Here is a 21,778-nt window from a genome sequence, read left to right as displayed (position 1 = left end):
TGCATTTTAAAGTAAATTGGCTTTAGCTGCTTGGTCAGACAAATAGTAGTGTCTTAGTAAGTAGCTTCATTATATGCCCTTTACCATTCTGTAGACATGGTAAAGCTTTTTTCATCTTCTGTGTGGCTATTACTAATCTTAGTCCTAGAATCAGATTTTGCTTGCCTTTCCATTGATATAAGTTGAACACAAAACAGGAATTGATAGTTTTGATGGTGATTTTCATCAGCATCAGAATTGTATGATGGTAAGACTGTGGTATGCCACTCTTTACTAGACTTCAGAGATATCATGAAACTTGGCACAGCTCTCAAGAAACTGATTTTGATTTTTTTTTTCTTATATTTTATGTAAAAAACTGAAGAAGAAGAGGCTGAAAGGAAACCTCATCACAGTGTACAATTGATCTCTTTACTGTGTTGGCCAGTGACAGGACCCTGGGGAAAGGCCTGAGGTTGTGTCAGTGGAGGTTTGGGCTGGATCTCAAAAAAAGGTTCTTCACCCAGAGAGTAACTAGGTGCTGAAATGGGCTCCCCAGGGAAGTGGTCACAGCACCAAGCATGACAGAGTTCAAAAAAGGGCTGGAGTTGGGCTCAATGATCCTTATAGGTTCCTTCCAACTCAGCTTATTCTGCGACACTGTGAAAACTCTATGAAATAAAATTTTACTCTTTGCTTCCAACAGTCCTTTAGGAGTTAAAGCATAGGCAATATAATACAAATCCTATTTTTCACTTTCATTTTCTTAGCACAGGAAATTATGTGAAGACCACATTAGTTTCTTTGTATATCTATTTCCTCTTAAGTGGCGCCCTAAATCCTTAGACCAAGGATATAATAATATGGCTGTGTACATGGCAGAAGAAGGTAAAGAGACTTTTAATAATAAGTTGCCTGGAGTAGAGTGCTTTCTTTTTCTGGTAGATACTGATAAAGAGAAATGAGTCCTTGAGTAAACTGAATCACCGAATCGCCTGAGTCCACCTGCAGTGCAAGTACACCTGAATGGTGATTGCTGTCTGCTTCTGCTGTGAATTTCCCTATTCCTGTCAAGCACACTTGCAAGATGATAATTAATAATTTCACATCTACCATAACTTTTAAACACTATAAAAATTGAAATATATACAAGATTCTCTAATAAAAATGTTATCAGTTAGCAAAAACCCAAAAAACCCAACAAAACTCAACAAAAAATCCCAAAGACAGCAGTGGTGTATTTTCCCATCCCTAGCTAAAGACAACAGAAAATGAAAAAAATTGTTAACCAAAGCTGTAACATTTACTAGTCAGCCTTCCTTTTGGCACTTCTTTCCCATTTGTGGTGACCTCTTGGAGTTTAAGAAGGTATCATTAGTATGGCAGCAAGTTGCAGGACAAAGAGATTAAATGTCACTGGCTTTATTAAATGCTTCGTAAACAGTCATTTCATGTAGTTTCACTTCATGTGGCCTGTATGTCCCCAGCTGCACACAAATGGGAAGCTGGGAAATAAACACTTTCACTGCTTATCTTGTGCCAGATCAGATACTCTTCAAATAGCTTTTGGTGGCTTAAGAGCTTAACGAGTCACCAAGAAGTACCAGAGCTGTCACAGGAGACAGGAGAGAGACTGGACCTTTTGCCTGGGGTCAAGGGAGAGTGGAATGCAGAGGACAGAGAAATAGATCATAAAATTATAGAATAAGCTCAGTTGGAAGGGACCCATCAGGATCATTGAGTCTAACTCCTGCCCCTGTAGAGGACACCCCAAGAACCACACGATGTGCCTGAGAGTGTTATCTGAACACTTCTTGAGCTCTGTCAGGCTGGTGCTGTGACCACTTCCCTGGGGACCCTGTTCCAGTGTCCAACTACCCTCTGGGTAAAGAACAATTTCCTGATATTTTACCTGAACTTCCCTGACACAGCTTCATGCTGTCTCCTTGAGTCATGTCACTGGTGATGAGAATGAAGGGATCAGTGCTTGCTCCTCTGCTTTTGACAACAGCAATATCTGCTCACGTGCTCAAGGGACTACACCACCGAACCACACAAAAGACCCTTGGGTCTTGATTACTAGTGGCACCAGCATGCCTTTGCCACGTGGGCTGTTGGATGACATAACTCAAAATACCATTCTTGGTTTCATACAGAATTAACATGGCTAGAGATGCAGCCTCAGTGAATGCCTTGAGCAAGGTCTTCACAGGTGTCATAAACCCAGATTCAAGAGTCACGATCCATTTATCTTTTTGCAGTGGATAAAAAAGTTGGATAAACTTATGGAGGGATTTTTCCCAGTGATGGTAGCAAAATCACTTTATTCAGACATACATAGAGGCTTGGAGTTTCAGGATGATCTTAGAAGATATGTGGGGTGATGATAGTTGGCAGCCAAGCTGTAACAAAGCACCAGAATGGGGTTAAGCAAATGAGTTAACTTACTTCCTGTGACCTCTGAGGATAAAAATAGATCATTCCATTCACTTGCAAGGAATAGAGATATTCTGAAGAGAATGGTGACTAAAAGCGCTCCCCTCTACACGAAACAGCTGACTGGAAAAATGCAGCGTGGGAGTTCTCATCAGCTCTCTCTCTAGCTCAGTATGCACAGGACGTGCTGTTGATGCTAACCAGTATGAGTAGTGTCTGATTTGCATGAGGTGCCAACAGATGAGGCACTAGCCTTTGCCCAGCCTCTCTGCTTTTCCCTTGGGCTGACTCAGTCCCTCTCTGACAGTGCTGTAAACACAGAGTCACTCTGTGACCAAAGGAAAGAAAAAAACCCATTGAGGGGTCTATTGTACAATGCACAGCTGAGCAAATTGAACAGCAACAAAGTACATGCCCTTTACACCTGAACCAGGCACTCCACACATGCCAGTCATGGGCATAGGATATGTCCTCGCTAAATACCCAAATTAAGCCATGGCTGTTGAATATGCACACTGGACAGCCTGCAGCTGAGAAGGCTATGGGATGCAGATCAGACTTCTTAGTAGAAGAGGGAAAACATAATATGGTTTGGGGTTTCACCTTGTACAGGGTCCTGTCATTTAGAGGTCTGGATGCATCTGAGTGCTTTGTGGATCTGCTCCAAATCCCTGGGTGCTCCCAGTCTCAGTTTACAGAGGGTAGCCCACAGAGCTGGTCCATTCTGGTGGGTTATCCTGCTCAGCAGGGCTCTGCCGTGGTTGTTCAAGCAGTGCAGCGCAGCATTGCAGTGCAAAAGTGAGGCCTGAAGCTGCACACCCAGGCACACCATGAAGGAGGGGTGGGGGGTTTAGGTAGTTGGCCCTAGTAGACATCCTCAGTATGCCCATTTTGGCTGGTAACAAAGCCCACTATGAGGACGTCTCTTGGGTGAAAGAGAGAACCAAAGATGTGTCCACACAGGACATGATTTGGGGGCTTTACTTCTGCATAGTTCTCCAGTCTCATGGGCTCAATGCCATTTGCAGCTGCAGCACACCTTCAGATTTGGTTCCATCCCAAAGGAATCCAATCAACTCATTCTGGGCTTGTTGACCTACAACAACACTGTTGAGCTACAACAGCACTCCATGGATTTTCGGTGCCATTTATGCCTGTCCCAGTCTGTTGATGATAGGCATCATTAGCTGAAGGCTAATGATATTTGGTATCTTACCTCTCATCATAGAGAACATGCTTCTGTCAAAGGAAGAAGGATCTCCATTTCCACTCCAAAGGTGGAGTTCTGCATTGCTGTAGGTATGACTTGGAAATCCATCTGTAAGCAATTCTATGCCAGGTGTATTTAGAGAGACTGTTGCATATTCTTGAGTATTATCCATCCTGTATTTCTGTGAAATATTTCCTGTGAGCAGGAAAAGTGCTGCAAACCCCATTTTTAAAAAACACAATATGTAGGAAATAGTGTTTGCAAAGCTTTATAGAGGTACACAATGAAATATATGATTACCTATTTTATTGGATTCTTATTTACAAAAACCCTCTATTTTCCTCTTTTACAGAAAGCAAGATGATTCTTAAAGAAAATGTATTAGAATATCAACCAAAATTGATAAAGAAAATAATACTCACTTTGTGCTGGATACTAACATTTTTTGTCAGTGGGGTAGAAGTTAGAGAGATTTACTTGCCAGGTAAGAATCTGCTCCAGTGGTGTTTGTGGTGCTTTCTGAAAACTTAGAAAAGGAGATCTTAATTTTTACTTGCTTCTGTGAGTTTTTCCTGCACATGTCCATGCTTGTGTCAGACAAATAGCCTTTCTGCAAGCTTATTGGTAATACAATCTGCCCTAAATTTGACTCAAAAATCAGTTCCCTGATGAAAAGGATAAATGTAAAGGAAAGTCTCTGATGCCCAAATGGAAGAAATTAATTGCTTCTGTGGCTTAGGTCTCCAGCATCTGGTCTAGTGAGGCAGGGACTGGGGAGAAGGAAGACAAAAGTAGAAACAGACTGATTTATCAAAGTCTTACACACACACAATATATCTGGAGGAGCTTGATATAATTTAGTGTGCAGAGAGAAAATGAAACTGTAAAGAGTTTCCCAGGTGGGCAGGTGAAGAACAGATTTCATGACCCCTCTTTTGCTGGGTTGAATTCCTGCCATACTTTCAAAGGTCACAATAGCCTGACTGGCAGGAGGGGCATTAGGATGGCTGACCACACTTGTCGGAATAAAAAAAAAATAAAATTGTGTAATTTTAGGGACAGTTACTGAAACATAAGAGGATAAATATTTAAAAGTAGTGAGACAATAGTATTTGTCAATCTTACCTTAAATAGAGCATGTGGTGGGCAGGTTCTGCTTCCTCAGGCTTATGTCAGTCCCTTCTCCATTAATATGAGGAGACTGAGAAGAGCTGCATCTGCTTTTCTACAGACTTGAGGTTTAACAAGTTAGCACTCATGAAAAAGTCTACACATAACAAAAACTCTTCACATTAAGCTTTTGAAAATAGGCCTAATAAACCTTTGGAAACCTTTCAATAAATTTTTAAGAACATTGGCAAGTTATATATTTAAGAAAACCTATTTTTTATTAGTCCATCTGATCACATAAAGAAATACTAATCACAAGAAAGGTAAGGTTCTATTTTTGCACCGTTCCTAATTTTTATTTTTAATTTTTTTCACCATAACTCTGCATTCTTTCATATGGTACTGATACCTTACTGTTCTGCTTTTCAGGATGTTCCCATGTTGAACCTCAAATATGGTATCGTGCAATTAATGGTGAGGAGTTTGTTCTACAATGTGCTTTACCAGATAGGGATGCTAGCAACATTTATAACAACTCACTTCTAAACCAACATAAGGTGGAATGGTTCTGGCATCAGAAAGATGAAGGGACACTGAAGGCTATCAAGGAAAGCTCAAACCTGGCTTTCCAGGGGGACGCACTTTGGTTTAAACCAATAAGAGACAGTGCTTCTGGAGTGTACATCTGCAAGGTATGGTAAGTAATGGAGCAAAAGAGTAAGTAATGGAGTAAAGGAGCAAAAAGTTACTATTTCTATGGGATAATAATTGTTTTGGTTTGGTTTGTGTATTAAATGTTTAACCTTTTGTTTGTTTTCTGTTTTTTTTTTTTGTACATCACTCAGGGAAAACTTCCCATGTCTCAAAATTGTTTTGGATGTTCAAACAAAGAAAGCAGCAAAATGTTCAGATTATGACACAAAAAATAAGATATATCTGCTTGCTGGCAGTGGGAATTCAATAATCTGTCCTGGGACAAAATGTTACAGCCACATAAAAAAGCCAGATGTGAAATGGTACAAGGTAAGACCCGGTCTACTGAGTGTTGAAAACAGCTGAGTGGAGGTGGAGCTTCAGGTCTAGTTAATGTCCATGTGCCATAGTTCTTGAACTCTTCTTTGGCAGGCAATGCAGCCTGAGAAATTCAGCCTAAAAGTAGAATCTTGAACTGATATATATCAAGTATTTAAGGAAGAGTTTTGAAGAAATTTGCCACACCCAAAATATTATTATATGAAACAGAAGCCAATAAATGCTTTCTCTTCAGCTAAGAAATTGAAGTAGTTGAGAATTAAAATAAGTATTTTTCAAAACTGACATGATTGAAATGTAACATTTTAAGGGTTTTTTTTGACATTTGGAATCTTGAAAATATCCAATATACAAACGAAAAATTGTCTTTGCTAGACACAAAATTATTCAAAGAATAATGTTTCAAATTGTTCTTTCCAAGACTTCTGTTTTTAATGAAACACTATTCTACTGAACCACTACTGACTCAGTGCTTGTAAGAATGGTAATATAGCATTCGAACCTGTATAAACGAGCAGAGGAAAATGATTAAAATTTAAAATAGTGTATTTTCCTGCCTGATATTATACACATTATTTTATTCTATCAAGTAGAATTATGATCCAGTCAAAGTTATCCTGCATTTGCTTAAAAAATTTAAATGAGGTTTATCTCTGCCAATATCTTGATCTGAAGCCCACTGAATTTAAGGAGCTTCTTCACATTTGTGTAACTGGATTTTTTCAGGAACTTGATTTAAGGAAAATTCTTGCTGGTCTCAGTGGAATATGACTATATTAAGCTGAAAAATAGGGGTGCTTTTCAAAATAGATTTCAAAATTAGACCATTTTCATGCTTCTAAAAGTAGTGACAGTGTTCTCAATCTCAGACAATCCAAACTCATGGTTTACTTCTCATAAAATAACTGGAAAATGTTTTCAGAATGATTTCTTTACAAAATAAAAAAATACCTAGTCCATCAAAAAAGTAATCCTTTTTGTTGCTCTTTAGTAATAGGAGTTTAATTTAGATTAGCTCCATGATTTCATGATTTTGCATCAACCATAAATTTTAAATAATTTTTAAAAAGTCAAGGTTATTCACATATTTTTTAGCATAACTGAAAAATTTCCTCAGAGTCCTAATACATCCCTTTCTGGGCTTCAGTAGAAAGACTTTGGTTTAGCTTTTCTGCCATGAAAATCCTGCCCAACTGTATTAAAATATAATTAAATAAGTAACAACAGCAAGAAAAAAAATGCTTTAATTCTTTGATATTCTTTTGTTTTCATTAGGATGGTCACCAGATAACATACAGGAAAAGCAGACCAAGCCTAAAACTTAAGCAGAATGAAATCTATTTGAATCCAACCTATGACAAAGATGCTGGAAAATATGTGTGTGATTACACTCTGTCTGACAACATTACCAAGTGGACAGTGAGAACAGCAGTAACAGTAGAAGTCACTGGTGAGTAATATAATAACTCAGAATAAAACACCTGAAGTAAAGTATGATTTCTTTATTATGTTTATTTCTGTCTTTTGTTCAGGCTCTTGCTCTGAAAAACCCATAAACTGAATTAGCTACAGAATCATTAAAATCCTCTTCTAAGTATTCTGAGGACATCTTGGAACACCAACTAGAACATGCAATTGTAATAGCAGTAGGTCCTGTAGGAGAGTATAAATCTATTCTATATCCTGAACTGTATGGATGCAGTACAGCTGTTTCTGTATGAAAAAACCCCAGGACTATTCCTCAGCATCCTGGTGGAAGGTAGGCCACTCTGTGAAAGGGAGAACAAGATTTAGGGAGTGAAAGAAATGTGTCAGGTGAGGCAACTGGTTCTATGGTCTAGTAAAGAAACACTCCTTTGAAATTCCATGTTCTAATGAAGATAGCACTTCTCTGAAACAGGTGATCCTTTTTTCGCCAGATATTTTAAGCATTTGATTCTAAGAATTCAAGTGAAAAGTATCTGCCCCATCAGGACAAGAAACCATGTCTCACCAACCTGTGAGAGCTCTGTGTAGTGGCTTAAAATACCTCTTGCTCTTTCACTCCTTCTGGCTTTATTCCCGCAATATCCTCTGGGCAGGCTTGGACTAGGTCTGCTGTTATTCTGATCTGATTGTATTTGAGCTGACACGTTGTCATTCTCAGTTCTTTTCTCTTGCTTCCTAAGGTAGTCAGAAAAACCCTTAAAAGATGCCATATACATCTATACTACCCCAGAACCTTGCAGACTGAGGGGGGACCTCCTTGCAGTCACAACTTCCACATGAGGAGAAGAGGAGGGGCAGGCTCTGATCTCTTCTCTGTGGTGACCAGTGACAGGACCTGAGGCAATGGCCTGAGGTTGTGTCAGGGGCGGTTTAGGTTGGATATCAGAAAAAAGTTTGTCACCCAGAGGGTGGTCAGGCACTGGTAGAGGCTCCTCAGGACAGTGGTCACAGCACCAAGCCTGGCAGAGTTCAAGGTATGTTTGAACACTGCTCTCAGGCACAAGGTGTGACTCGAGATGGTTCTGTGCAGGGCTGGGTGTTGGACTCAGTCCTGTGGGTCTCTTCCAATTCAGCTTGTTCTGTGATTCTGTGATATATTTCTCCACTGTGGCTCGGTTAAAAAAAAAAAAAAAAAAAAAAAAAAAAAAAAAAAAAAAAAAAAAAAAAAAAAAAGTGTTATGTGGCACCATTTCCTGCAGTACGGGACTTTCCTAGACTATCAGAGCTGGGGGTTTTTTTGCACAACCTGTGGATGTCATTATCTGTGCCCTTTGGCAGCCTGGATTTTGAATACAACATGGCTGTGTTCGTACAAGTATCTGTGCTTGTGAATGGGGTGTGGATGTGCTCTTGTTTGTGCTTACTGAACATGAAAAGAGGTTTTGAAAGGGAACTGTATGAGGATTACACCCTTCAGGGGGTTTTGCAAGGGGGGTTCCTTATTTTTTAGTCATAAATAATTTAAAGTGCAAACTAGTTGCTGAGCTTCTCAGCTCATGTAAGAGGACAGTGCCTCAGGATAAATGAGATAGCAGGTGTTTGAGTAGTTACACGAGTTTTGTTGTCATCCTCTTGGACTTAGGTGTCTAAATTCCACCTAAAACTTGAAAATTTAAATTTTAAACTATTTTCTTTGGTCTTCTTCCCTGACAATGACTTTATACTTAGTGATATTCTTGTTAATTGCAGCAAAAAACACTATTCATCCACCAAACCTTTTGTATCCCAATGGTGTTGTGATCCTCGAGGTAGAAGTTGGTAAGTTTCAATTCCTCCCCTAAAACAAACGAAAATATTTTAATGAGGTATTGATAAATAATGATAGATCTTGATAAAGCAAACCAACTTTGCTTTCTCTGCTGTTTAAGAGAATAATATTCTGCAGGCATGGTTTTTCTGTGATCATTTGTTCCAGGCAAGCCCCTTGAATTAGAATGCCGTGTGCAGTTTGGGTTTGAAACAGTTTCCTCAATGAGGGTGACATGGAAACGAAACAATGAAGAGAATGTAAATGAGAAATTGAAACAGGAAACAAGGTGAGAACCTCCTCCCTCATCCTCCCCAGTAGGCTAATTACTACCACCACAAGCAACTGTAAAAGTCATTCTATAACATCTTTGTTGAATACATTTTATTGAAAAAACTTCAGAAGGCTCTTTTCTTTCACCTAGTAATGTGTATGTCCATGAGCAAGTGACAGGCATATGACCTTCACATACAGAAGCACATATTGATGGCAATAAAATCAAGAACTCAAATTCTGCATAATCTTAGCTCTTCTTTTTAAAACTTTAGCTTATAGGCAGCTTCAACATGAAGGGTTCCTGGTTTCCTTTTGCCACATAGTTTTTTTTAAGTGTTCTTGTTTCCAAGTGTTCTTGAAAGCACAATCTCTGTTGTACTTGCTAGCAATTCACACAATCTGCCTTTGGAAGCTGTCTCTGAGTGGGGAATTAATCAGATCAGCAAAACAGTGCTGTGACATTAAAGGAATTTGTGTGTCTCAGACATCGGGGTGTTACAGACTAGGTCTGAGGACTTAGAGCACTGAATTTCAGGACACTGAATTTTGGGACTCCTCCCTGGTAAGAATTAACCAGACCCTGCAGAGAAGAAACATGTAGGGGAAAGGTTTCCTGTCACCTAGCGACAGCCCCTACAGTCATTTTGCTTCTCTTGTTTTCATTCACCTACTCAGTGCTCAACTTGGGCACAGAATAGAGGCAACACAGGCAAGTGCGTCTTTCACCACACAGCCCTGAGTCAACTTTATGGGTAAACTTCCTGTACACTGGGGGAGGCAAAAGCCCTGCTGTCACTGCTAAAATCAAGTTCATAATAGGAGTCATACAGGAAAAAAAAAGAATTATGATATCACACATACACACACATGCACACACTCATGAGGTAGACTGGAAATTATATTTTCCTAATTTTAGAATGTTTAGATTTGGAATATTCATTCTTGTTAACAACTTTTTAAAGCTTTTTTCATGGGTAGAGTTTCTGCTTATTTTTTAAAATACAAACAAATTAAACATCTCCAACAGACTTCAACTGAATCTTTGCCTTTGCTCACTCTTACGTATCTTGAGGTAGCAGAGGCAGAGCCATGGGATACTGCCATTTTGCAGTGGCATGATGTGAGATGCCTTCTGGGATGACCCAAAGATGGTAACTTGTGGCTTTCAAAGGAGAATGCTGAAACTCAGAAACTCTGGGTATTCTGGAGTGATTGCAGACACAGAACTGTTTCCGCTATCCTTCACTCAATCCTGAAGGGATTTTTCAGTTACCTCTTCATTTCCTATACTTTTGTCCCTTATATCTATCTTATTCTGTTTGCTTATCATGTCCTTGGGCTTTTTACCCCTGTGCAAGAAGCTGAACTGCTCTTTTCCTCAGCTAGCTCTCTCTTGGGGTTCTTTTTTGAAGTTTCATTTATCTGCATTTCTGCTGGGCAAGTATTTTACATCTTAGAAAATCACAAATAGGCTTACAGAAGTAAAGGGGACTATGTATTGAAAACCAGGCAAGTGGTAAATATTTTGCTGAGTAGATGAATTAAGGATAAACCCTTCAGTCTTCAAGCTGATAAAAGTATTTTCTTACAATGTTAGTTAATATTTTCTTACCATGTGTAAACCAAGTGGAGGTTCCAAACCAGAATATTGCATTACTATTAAAAGTTCAAGATGAATGCTAAGAAGTTGAAAGCTCCTCTATTTTTGTGTGTAAGATATTGGGAAATTGTGTGAATGAGCAGCAAAGGTATCATGCAAATACACATTTTTTTTCTCTCTAGCATCTATGCAAAAGGTTTGAAGGGGCACACACTTCTTCATGTTGCAACTTTGAAAGAAGTTACAGAAAATGACCTCAGAAGCACCTTCACATGCTTTGCTGAGAATTCAGTGGGGAATGCCACTGCTGTGATCCAGCTGAAAAGAAAGCCAAGAGGTAAGGCTATAATTTGGTTACTATTTACTCCTGAAGACATATTTTGATTTACTCTACTGCTAATAATTAATACCCCATTGACACTGGCTTTTAGCCAGCAGTGGAATTTTCTTGAACCTGGCTGGGAAAAGTCTGATTTGTCAGATGTCTTGAAAGCCACAGTATTTTGAAGATTACTCAGAAGGACAGGGCTGTCTGGAGACTTACTGCAGGCAGGTGGGCCAAGTAGAAGTTAGAGAGTAACTGGAAGGAAGGAGAGTGTAATCTCTGAACATTAATAGGCAATCTAATAAATTGAAGCAGAGAGGTTGCTGAAAGCAACAGTATTCCCTCATTTTCATAGGATATTTCTGTTTATTTTCCCACTCATTAGCATGCATGTTTCTGAGATGTTACCGTAACTGATATGAATGTGGCAGCCTTTCAAGGCCTGAATCAGTGTGGAAATTAAAGTGTGAAACCACAGTTCACAGTGGAGGTTCATGACTGGAGTGCAACAGGAAGCTGCCAAAAGGGCACTATATGCAGCTATGTCTGTTCTGATGTAGCTTTTCCATCTCAGGTGATGACTATTTTCTGCATTGCTGAGTGTACCAGAGGCTATTTTCTTTGTGCATTCTGTTATAGATTGGCTTTTCATACCACCAAAGAGATGCCATGCAAAAAAGGTCACTGTTGGTAGACTGAAATTCTATGTTAAGGTTTGTGGCTACATGAAATCTTGACTTCCCTAAATTTTGCCAGTGGGATAACAAAAAAGATTTTAAGATGGTTTGCCCCCATTTCTGGACTGATTTTTCTATCTAAGTGTCAATATTATTTTGGAACCTCAGGTTATGATAGACTCTCTTCTTTCTGCAGTGTTGCTCTTATATGTACTATGCAGTGCCATTTCGACCCTATTTGCATTTGTTTTGTGCACTGCCTTTATTTACCAGCATTGGATTGAAATAGTGCTTATGTATCGAAGTTATCTGGTCAACAACAAAAGTACAGAAGGTAAGAAATCTTGTAGAATATTAATTTGCTCCAGTTTTTCTACTGCCTTTTGCCATGTGGGATAATCTGGTATGAATTACTAATTTAGTTAAGTTATTTTAATGACCCTGTTCTCTTTCAGCCAATACAAATATGATTGAACCTTACAAGATGCTCAGTGAATGCAGATGGAAAAAAAAGTCAGTGTGAAAAAAAATCTAACACCAACAAAAATGTCATTTAGACTTTTACCCATAGAAGATTAGAGTAGGAAGTTGAATTTTGGCATTCCATTTGCAGAGAATAATTTACCATCTCCAACATTTCAAAATCGTTCTCTGAAAAAGTTCAACAAAACCTTTGGATGAGAATGCAATGACGTTGCATAACAAAAAAAAGGACTCCAGGAACTATTGTATTTTTCACTTGAAGCCAAAAATTTCTCAGAATAAACAAAAGAAATAAATAAGATGATAAAGGGCACCAACTGACAAATGAATGTTTGGGAAATATTCATATTTCCTTTCTAAAATCTTTGGAAACAACTTGACATTTGCACCTGAGTAATTAGCTTTTGATTTTCAAGTCTCTGTAGTAGAATTGCCCCATCACCTCAGCTAAAACAGACCCCTGAAATAGTAGACAGTGTAAAAATGTATCAGGAATCACTATGACTACTTCAAAGAACATAACATATGATTTTCTTACATGCAAGGAAAGAATTCTGATAGTTTGTGCCTGAGAAAATTTTTCTAAAACTTCTTGCATCTTGATGCAGTTTGAGATAGAGGTGTCTGAGTCTGTTTCTGTGTTTGTAAATATCATCTTATATGTAAGTGTGAAACAACTATCTAGATACCTGTAAGTACATGCACAGTCAGAAAATTAACTGCCCTTTTGGAAAATATTTTTGCAAGCACTAAAGCATTTGGCAAAAGCAATTTGGGAAACCACTCAAAATTTCCCCTCTATCTGTTAATGAAATGATTTAAGGACCTGTGCAATGTCCCTTTAGAGCACACTCTGCATGTCAGTAGAACAGAGACAGACCTGCCAAGGCCTGTGCACTGAAGTTGGGAGGTTTTTTGGGTTCCACCACAGCAATTCCTGTCCCTTACCTGTCCCCTGTTTCTCATGTACCTCATGCACACAGCACCATCTGCAGAGTGGGAGTGTAGGGGGTTTTCAAACCAGCCATGCATACCCAGAGAGTTTTCTGCCCAAGGAAAATGTGTTCTCACCTGCAGGATTATGTTCTTCTCACTTTGTATGGATGCATATCAAATCACTTGAGGTCTGAAAGGACTTGTTCATAGAGCAGCAAAGAAGCAGTTATGACTTGATTTTGCTGTTTCTTCTTTTCTATCATTTCTTCTCTCATATCCCTCTCAGCACAGAATCAGACAATTGAAGAACCAACCCTACAAGATTGGAAGGTACCCTGGGCACCTGCTCAGAGCAGAGACAACCTAGGTTGTGCAGGACCTTGTGGACAGAGAAACTGCAGCCCTTCTGGGATTAATTTGCCTCCTTAGCCAATTCAGATATATGTCTTAAAACTCCTGCCTTCTTCCACATGTAGAAAGAAATAATGCAGGAGATTTGATACTAACATTTATAGAACATATATGACTTTGCTTAAGTCTGGTATTCTTTATTTCTTACACTTTCAGCATCTTAAATACAGTACCAAAAGTTCCTCAGCTTGTAATTTTCTTGTAAAATTATGTGGAAAATGGCCTAATAGTACTTATTTTGTATTTATTTTTAACTTGCTATTGTAATAGCAATATTACAGAGGCGTCTGTTAGTTGTTGTTGTCTAATAAGATTGCAGCGACCTCTGTGGGTGAAATGAGGAATACCTGGCTTGTGGTGCAATTTATTGTCGTTTAAAATCTGTTTGCAAAGGAGCTTCAGTTTAGGGTATAGATGAATTGAAGTTCAGCTAAACCAATCTAGTGAACCCTCTGGCCCACCTTTAATTTGCATTAGTGAATCAGTCCTGTGTGTCTGCTGCTGGTGATTCACTCTTGTGGGCCTAAACTGGCTCAACTTGGCAGAAAAATAACTCAGTAGAGGACAGTGTGTAGCCAGCAAAGTGATTCATCTTCCTCTATTATCACAAGAGCTTCAGCACCAGAAGGATGTGATGGAAGGTGTGTGTCCAGGAGCAGAGGGGAGGAGCAGAGATGCAACATGTGTTGTCTGATCATATTCTTGGTCTCTAAACCTAATCTGCTCACCTCTGTTTTGTTTTGATGACATAGTTTCTGCTATGTGCTGGTTCTGAACTAAAGTGTTCAGCCCCAGTTCCTCCATGTTAGTTTTCTGAATTAGCTTTACATATGGGTGTTTCTAGATCCTGTGGGAAGTTGGTGACTCCAGCTTCTGTCTATGACCCTAATTTTACATCTAGGGATAGAAACTGGGAGGTTAACACCAAAGTATGCGGGCCATGATACGCAGCACTTAGGTATCTGTGCAGGGTGTAGGTGTCTCAGCTCCCAAGCAGGGAAGGTGCAGGCAATATGATGAAATCCAGAGAGCCTCTCACCCTGCCACAGCACCCTGCAGTGGGACTCTGCTCTACACAGGGGAATTTCTTTCTGGTTTCTATTCATTATATTGACATGTGACACAATTCAGCTAATTGAACGTAGGTGTCTAATGCAATTTAGGCTGCCTGAGGACACCCTGACATTCCATGATGCTTGAATCTCCAATACCTCCCCTGTCAAATCTGGCAGTCTTAGGATACCTTAAATGGCTCAAGTAACTGGGAAACTGGACTGGGTCCACTGTGCCTTTTGCTTTCACCAGGAATTCTTTTATTTTCCTTCTCCCTCAAGTGTAATTCAAAGTTTATTCAGCAAATAGACACAGTTTGCTTTTGCCTTATAGTTAAAAATGGGCCTAACTCAGGACATTGGTACCAGGGTGATAAAAGCTAAGAAAAATTCTTTACCTATATTTCATCTGCACTGTACAAACATTCTCTTAAGGAGACTTAAAGTTCAATAACTGGTCAGTACTCGAGTTGTTATTTTGATCAGACAGCCTTTGCTCCTTACAAAAGTCTCTCTGTTTACAAACATAACAGTGTATGAAAACAGCGTATCTCTTGCAAGCAACTAATATTTAAGAATGCTTCTTTAAGCTTCATTATATTTTAAAAGAAGATTGGCCATTGACAATTTTTTTTTAATCAGCATTTGGGCAAAGGAGATAAAAGATACCCTACTCTAAAATCATACCCTACCACATGGCTTTTGCCTGGAGGGGACAAGATCTTTAAACTACCTTCCACTAAACGTCTCTAGCTTCCTTGTTTGTTTTGATAGCTTATGTCTACAAAATTTGCAAGACAGTGAGTAGCAACATTGTCTTGGGTGACTGCATAGCTGTAATCCATGAACAGATCATAATTTTAGGTTTGTGTTGTTCTTACTTAAGCTGATATAAATGGAAACAAAGCATTAAGAAAGAAGCTGAATGCTTCAGCCAGACTTGTTAATGTATATAAAGTAATTTATTTATTTATTTATTTTAGATGGCAAGGAATTTGATGCCTTTGTGTCCTATGCAAAACTAAGCTCTTCCGAAAGTGACTCTGCTTTAATTAGTGAGGAAAAATTTGCCCTGGAGCTGCTTCCTGATGTGCTAGAAAACAAATATGGATACAAGTTATGTATTCTTGAAAGAGATATTCTTCCAGGAGGAGGTAAGATCCCTGGGCATGGTACAAAATCTTCAGATTTTATAAAATTGTGTTTCACTTTCCAAAAAAAACCTTTATGCACCAGAGCAACAAATTGTATAATTGGGTAGTGGAATTAATGTTCAAATCTCATAATGTTTTGATCTTTGTGTCTGGTCCCTGAGCCTGAGGCATACATACTTTGGAGTGAGGTCACTGTAAGCTACTAGGCTGAGACAAATCTTGTGCAAGAATTTCTTCGCAAGTAGACTCCATTCCCTAGAAAGAAGGCTTCAAATATTTCAGTAGTTACTTTCTGAGCAACTTTAGACAGTGATACCTCAGTAATTAGAAAGCACTGTATATCTGTTCCTGGGAGAGATAAAGACAAGTCCAAGTGTCCCATGAGACCTGTTAAAGTGTGTTGAAGTCTCAGCTTCACCCTTCATATCCTGAGCAGAAAGTTGTGTTCTTCAGTTTTATAGGAACAGCCATGGTACCCTCTGATAGCAAACACATTTCTAAGTGTTATTTGATTACTCACCATTCCTATTCTTGACTTTCCTTACTTGTGGGTGTTAGCAGTTGATAAAAAAACTGATAAGATAAAAACTCCTTTGCAGAATGTAGTAACTCTCCTCGTTTCCTCTTCAGCATACACAGATGAAGTTGTAACAGCTATTAAACAAAGCAGACGGGTAATAGTTATTTTGAGCCCAGCCTATGTCAGTGGACCAAGCATCTTTGAACTGCAGGCAGCAGTGAATTGTGCATTGGAAAATAAAAGGATCAAACTGGTATTAATAAAGTTCAAGGATTTCCAAGAGCCAGAGACTTTGCCTCCAGTAGTGAAGAAAGCACTTCGGATTTTACCAGTCGTTACCTGGAAGTCTTCTGTTTCTGCTGCTCCGCACAAGAAGTTCTGGAAATACATGTGTTACCACATGCCAGTGAAAACCACTAAGAGGATGGGAAATTACAGCCTGAAGGGCTTATCCCAAAGGTTATTCAGACTGGTATATTGATAGGCGAAATTTCACAGGGGGATGACATCAGGCTCAGGAATGGTAACATGATTGTCAGAGATGTTTCCTATAACATCTGATCACTGTGAACTGTCACTATAATCAGCAATAGCTGGCTCTGAAACAGTCATGATGACTGAAGTATGACAGTGCACAGAAAAACTGTGACATGGCACACAACTGTAAATGTGAGCTATCTTTCATAAATTAATATTTTATTACCATTTTTATTATATTTATTATATAATTTTGCTCTGTTTTTGAGACAATGTTCTTTGCACTGTATTTCTTCCTGGAATATTTTTACACTTGTTTCCTAGAAAAAGATTAAAAGAAGGGAACTCCAGAGGAAGCTTGCAATTTAATTTTCTGATGCAGTCCATTGGGACATATACAAAATCTTCAAATGAGTTACTTCCTCCTGTGGAAACAAAAAGAAAATAACATGGGAGACTTCTACAACTGGATGTGCCAAAGGCATTCAGAAAAGAAGGACCACTCTGTAGGCTTATCCCAGGCACTTCCATCCTTCAATGAAGGGAAGAATTCTACTAGTTGTGAAACATTTCATGCTCAGGGACACCTGCACCTGATCATTGTGATCCTGTCTGGTGCTGCTCACTCAATGCCCACTGAACCTAGGGCATTATGGGTGTGTTGCAGGTGTAAATCAAAGCCCTGATGGTCACAGCTAGTAGACTTCCAGAGACTCTAAATTCTTTCCCTTTCAATCCTCTGGCTGCCATCTCTCCAGAGCTCATACCACTTATTCTCAAACCATCTTGCAGTCTGTGTGTGTATGTCTATAGGCTAAATGACATGCAATGGTCAGTATCAAGCAATCTAAATAGTATAGCCTCTGCTCTGTTGTTCTGCTCACTTCATTTGGCCATCAAGTTAGCAAATCCTTGTTTTATAGTGCTAATTGAATATCTCATCTGCTAGATTCCTTGTTGGAAAGGGATTCCAAGAAATACTGTTGTTAAAAGAAAAATCTTTCTTTTGGAAAAAAGAAATCTTTTGCAAGCAGGCTGAGCATCATCTACCTCATGCTATGTTGGGTTCAAAGTTTTTGTGGGAGGACTGATGGTGCTGTGAGGCTGACAGAAGATAGTGCTTCATGTTGAAGCAGAACATCAAAGGGCATCACTGGGTGTACCACAGAAGAAAATTGACATTGCACCTGTATTAAAAATTTGGTTCAGATAACTATAATTTTGTTGAAAATTTACCAGTTGTCACCATTTGTTGCCTTTTGTTTTGCATTAATGACCATCATAGTTGCAAACACTGGATCTCTTCTAGAAAGTGAAGTGGAAGATATTCTCCATCCAATAAGGGACATTCAGTCTGTGAGGCCAGTTGGTTTGAAGGAATACTCTCCCAAGAACACACAGAGTGGTTTCAGGGTCCTCAGTAGTTGTTTTGGGGTATCACAGGTGTTCTCACCATCTGCACTATCTGCACTGTCTTCTAACACAATCAAATCATTGATAAATTTGAATAATTTGCATAATTCGTCAGTAAATTAAATGCACTCAGTTCTAAGATAAGTAATACTGGTTTTAGAAACTTCTAATCAACAGCACTATGTTTGCACACTCTGCTATCCTTACACTAAACATGGTAGTTTTTGTGGAGGAGGAAACATGCTGGCATTTAAAAAAAAATATCCATAAAAGCAGTTGGAGGAGGATAATATGTTTGCCTACTAAATGCCTTACCGGTATGAGTAAAACAAATGCCAAATACAATACAAGCCAAGATCCGATTTCAGGCAGGTGGTGTGACTCAGACCTTCCTTTTTATGTTGATATTACCTGCTAAATTACACACGCGTGTTGAAGAGAGGGAGCCCCTTTCCAAATGAGGCTGTAATTTGCGCGGTCCCCCACCAGATGTCCCTCCCGCGAGCCCCGCACGGTCCCTTTATGTACACACCGAGTAGTTTGGTTACCAGGTGTGACAGGACCAGTGAGTAGTGCCAAGTGTGGTGCCGGAGGCGCCTCTTGCGCTGGGGAGGCAGCCGGGGAGCGAAGGCAAGTGAGGAAGGCACGAAGCAGGCTCTCCTGCCTGCCCGGGCTGCTACCACTTCTCCCAGCTGATGCCATTCCTTTGTGCTGTGCTTGCTGCCTGAACGGTGAGCATTGAAAGTTTTTTTGTTTGGTTTGGGTTTTTTTTTTTTTTGGTTTTTGTTGTTTTGGAGGGTTTTTGTTTGTTTGTTTGTTTGTATTTGGTGGGTGTTTTTTTTTTTTTTTTTTTTTTTTTTTTTTTTTTTTTTGACAGTGGAAAAATCAAAGAGGCTGCATAAATAATGTAGTTGGAAAGGTCTTTTTATTCCTCAACAGGGTGATGCTGTGGCCAAGGTTTTTCTGGGTCAGAGGAACCTGCACAACCGGTATCTTCATACAAACTCCAGGTCTGTCTGCAGCACAAGGAACAGGACAGGCACACAAGGACTATAAATTGACCTCTAACAGGCAAATGAAAGAGCCCTGAGGAAGAAGTGGCTGTGTGCCCGTGAATCAGCAGAAGTGACTGTGCACACCTCCATGCACCCACTACATGCTAAATCTGTAATAAAATCATCATAGCCCCAGATATGGGCTTTGCCATGCTTGCACATGCAGAGCTTTCCAACCTGCTGCTGGTGCTGTTGAGCGTGGTATCCTGTTCTGCTGCTGCTTATGGGGGTGAGCCCAGCCTGGGCAAGAGGTCCTTGCCTCACTATGAACATGATTCCAGTGCTGCTGTTGACTCTTCTCAAGACACGAGGTTACATGTTTTCACACTGGACTATGACTCTGTGCAAATTCCCTATGAAGTTACCCTTTGGATCCTCCTTGCCTCTTTTGCAAAAATAGGTAAGTAGAAAATGGTATCTTGGGTCCTCCTAACTTGGAAAGAAGTGAAAAAAAATACAATGTAATCGAGTAACTTTCATTCATTTTTTAGCTGGGATTGATTTTACAGCATCTGTCCTCAAAAGAACAGGTGTGTTCATTACCACAGCAATGCCAAAATTCCACCTTAGAATGATTCCATCTTACTTAACATATGACCTCTAACCTTCATGTGTCTTAGACTGTGAGTAGCAAATAGCAACAGAGCTCCCTCACAGCAACAATGTTGTCCATTCATTTTTCTAGTCCTTATAGATCACAAGATACCGGACTTTGCAACCTGACACAACTGTAGATATCAGACTGAGACTTCAGGTGTACTGAATTTTGGGGAGAAAGTGTAAAGTATTCTTCCTTTGTATGAATAAGAGGAAACATTTTCCTCTGAGTCTTTGTTTTACATATTTGCTCCTTAAAGTTCTTGTGAAAAGTAATACCAGGGGAGAGAGAGAGTCTCTGAGGGTGTGGATCATCAGAGATGTAGGCTAAGTTTTTTTCTTTTGAATACACAGCAAATGCATCAAGCTTCTATTAGAGCTCCATGTGGATATCTGAAAGGGGAAAGGGAACTCAATGAGCAGTGATTGCAGTAGGAACTGTAATTAACATAGCAAAAAAGGCTCATCATGTCTTACACATTTTCATGGCTGGGCTGAAATTATTTTGACCATTTAGAATTAATGCAATGATATCAAATAAATGACGAAAATGGCAGCAATGTGAAGAGTTGCACACATGAAATCTCTCTTTTCTTTTGATCTTTCTGTAGGATTTTCAAACATTTCCTTAGAACAAGCTGGTAGGTGAGACTGATGTTTTTCTGGAGGTGGCCTGAAGATAAACATTTTTCCTGTTGTAGTCAGTCAGCTGACAAAAATCGTTACCGCTATTCATAATTTGCCAGTTTAATTATAGCTGATGCCCTCAATGCAATTCCTACAAATGTCTTCACTGGTAACATAACAATCAAATTTTTCATGAATAAAATTAGTTATGGCATCAGCAGAGCGTATTAGTAGCAAACATATTGACAAATTCTTTATTTATCATCCATAAAAGCACTTGACATATGGCATATCTACACAATATTCTTGTTTTGAACATGAAATAGATATTTTAGAAAAACTGTGTGGTGCCTCCCAGGTGGACTTGTTACTTTTATTGTGAATTTTCAAATAATATAAATTTTGATGAAAAGTGTGGAGCAGGTAATTTTAAATATATTTGGAAGAAAGTTAGTCTGAATAATCTTGTTATCCAGGGAAGAAGATTTCCAAACTGTTAATGTTTTCAGTATTTTGTTCAGATATTATCTTCTTCCTGGATTTCAAGATTTAAGGGTGGGAACCAGTTCCAAGATCTTGAAAGGCAAAACAATCCCCTTATCTGTAAGACTGGGAGAAGACTTGAAAATGGTTTTTAAAATTAAAAAGCAGATGAGTAGAGTTATGATATTAACATACCTCTTAGTAAAAAAAAGTAGTGTCCTAAAAAAATTATTGAAACTTCAATAAAAATATTTTTATGTTCCTTGGCTTTTGAAGACTGATAATTCAAGGGTCACAGAAATACTGGCATGGCAGAACCTTCTAGAGTTGCAAGGTGAAGGCTGACCTAGCTTCAAGCAGGGAGTTGCAGACATTGGATTTAAAGGTTTCTAAGTCTGCCTCATTCTCATAAATTTTAAAAAATCCTGATATTTTTAGTAGAGGCACATCTTATTCACAGTACGATCACACAGTTCCTTGTTTAGTGACTAGACAAGCAAGTAGCAGGTGTGCAGGAAGGATTCTTGAAGAATAGTTTCTTTCCCAATTGAGTAGGATCATTTCAAAGATGTTTCTGCCTTGCCAGAAGTGGAGCTTAAGCTCAGACATGCTTGCTCAAAAATCAGGAGTTGGGCAGGAGGAAGAGATGAAATTCATGGTCAAACTCTTGCCCTGATTTAGTGATACAAG

At 39.1% G+C, this 21,778-nt stretch overlaps 2 protein-coding genes across 5 annotated transcripts in view; both read left to right on the top strand.

The window, feature by feature from the left end:
• Positions 1 to 854: 854 nt before the first annotated feature.
• IL18RAP (interleukin 18 receptor accessory protein) lies at positions 855 to 16,917 on the top strand (the record flags this gene model as incomplete). Its single annotated transcript, XM_083855221.1, has 11 exons — positions 855 to 867; positions 3,978 to 4,109; positions 5,165 to 5,432; positions 5,581 to 5,758; positions 7,043 to 7,217; positions 8,945 to 9,013; positions 9,171 to 9,291; positions 11,061 to 11,215; positions 12,077 to 12,214; positions 15,746 to 15,916; positions 16,547 to 16,917. 11 exons carry the CDS (start codon positions 855 to 857, stop codon positions 16,915 to 16,917), a joined length of 1,791 nt encoding a protein of 596 aa, XP_083711347.1.
• Positions 16,918 to 18,897: 1,980 nt separating this feature from the next.
• Positions 18,898 to 21,778, top strand: part of SLC9A4 (solute carrier family 9 member A4) — a 33,449-nt gene continuing 30,568 nt past the window's right edge. For 2 of the 4 annotated variants that reach the window (XM_083855812.1, XM_083855813.1), the window contains exon 1: positions 18,898 to 19,781. In XM_083855812.1, coding sequence (XP_083711938.1) covers positions 19,520 to 19,781 — 262 coding nt within the window. In that variant the 5' untranslated portion in view covers positions 18,898 to 19,519. The remainder of the gene's footprint in view (positions 19,782 to 21,778) is intronic. The other 2 variants (XM_083855811.1, XM_083855810.1) reach the window with 2 other exon arrangements.

The sequence above is a fragment of the Zosterops lateralis genome (assembly GCF_965231275.1).
Source record: "Zosterops lateralis genome assembly, chromosome: 2".
In the NCBI taxonomy this organism is placed as follows: Eukaryota; Metazoa; Chordata; class Aves; order Passeriformes; family Zosteropidae; genus Zosterops; species Zosterops lateralis.
Note: the sequence above shows the minus strand (reverse complement) of the source record. Positions and strands in the feature narration are given on the sequence as shown.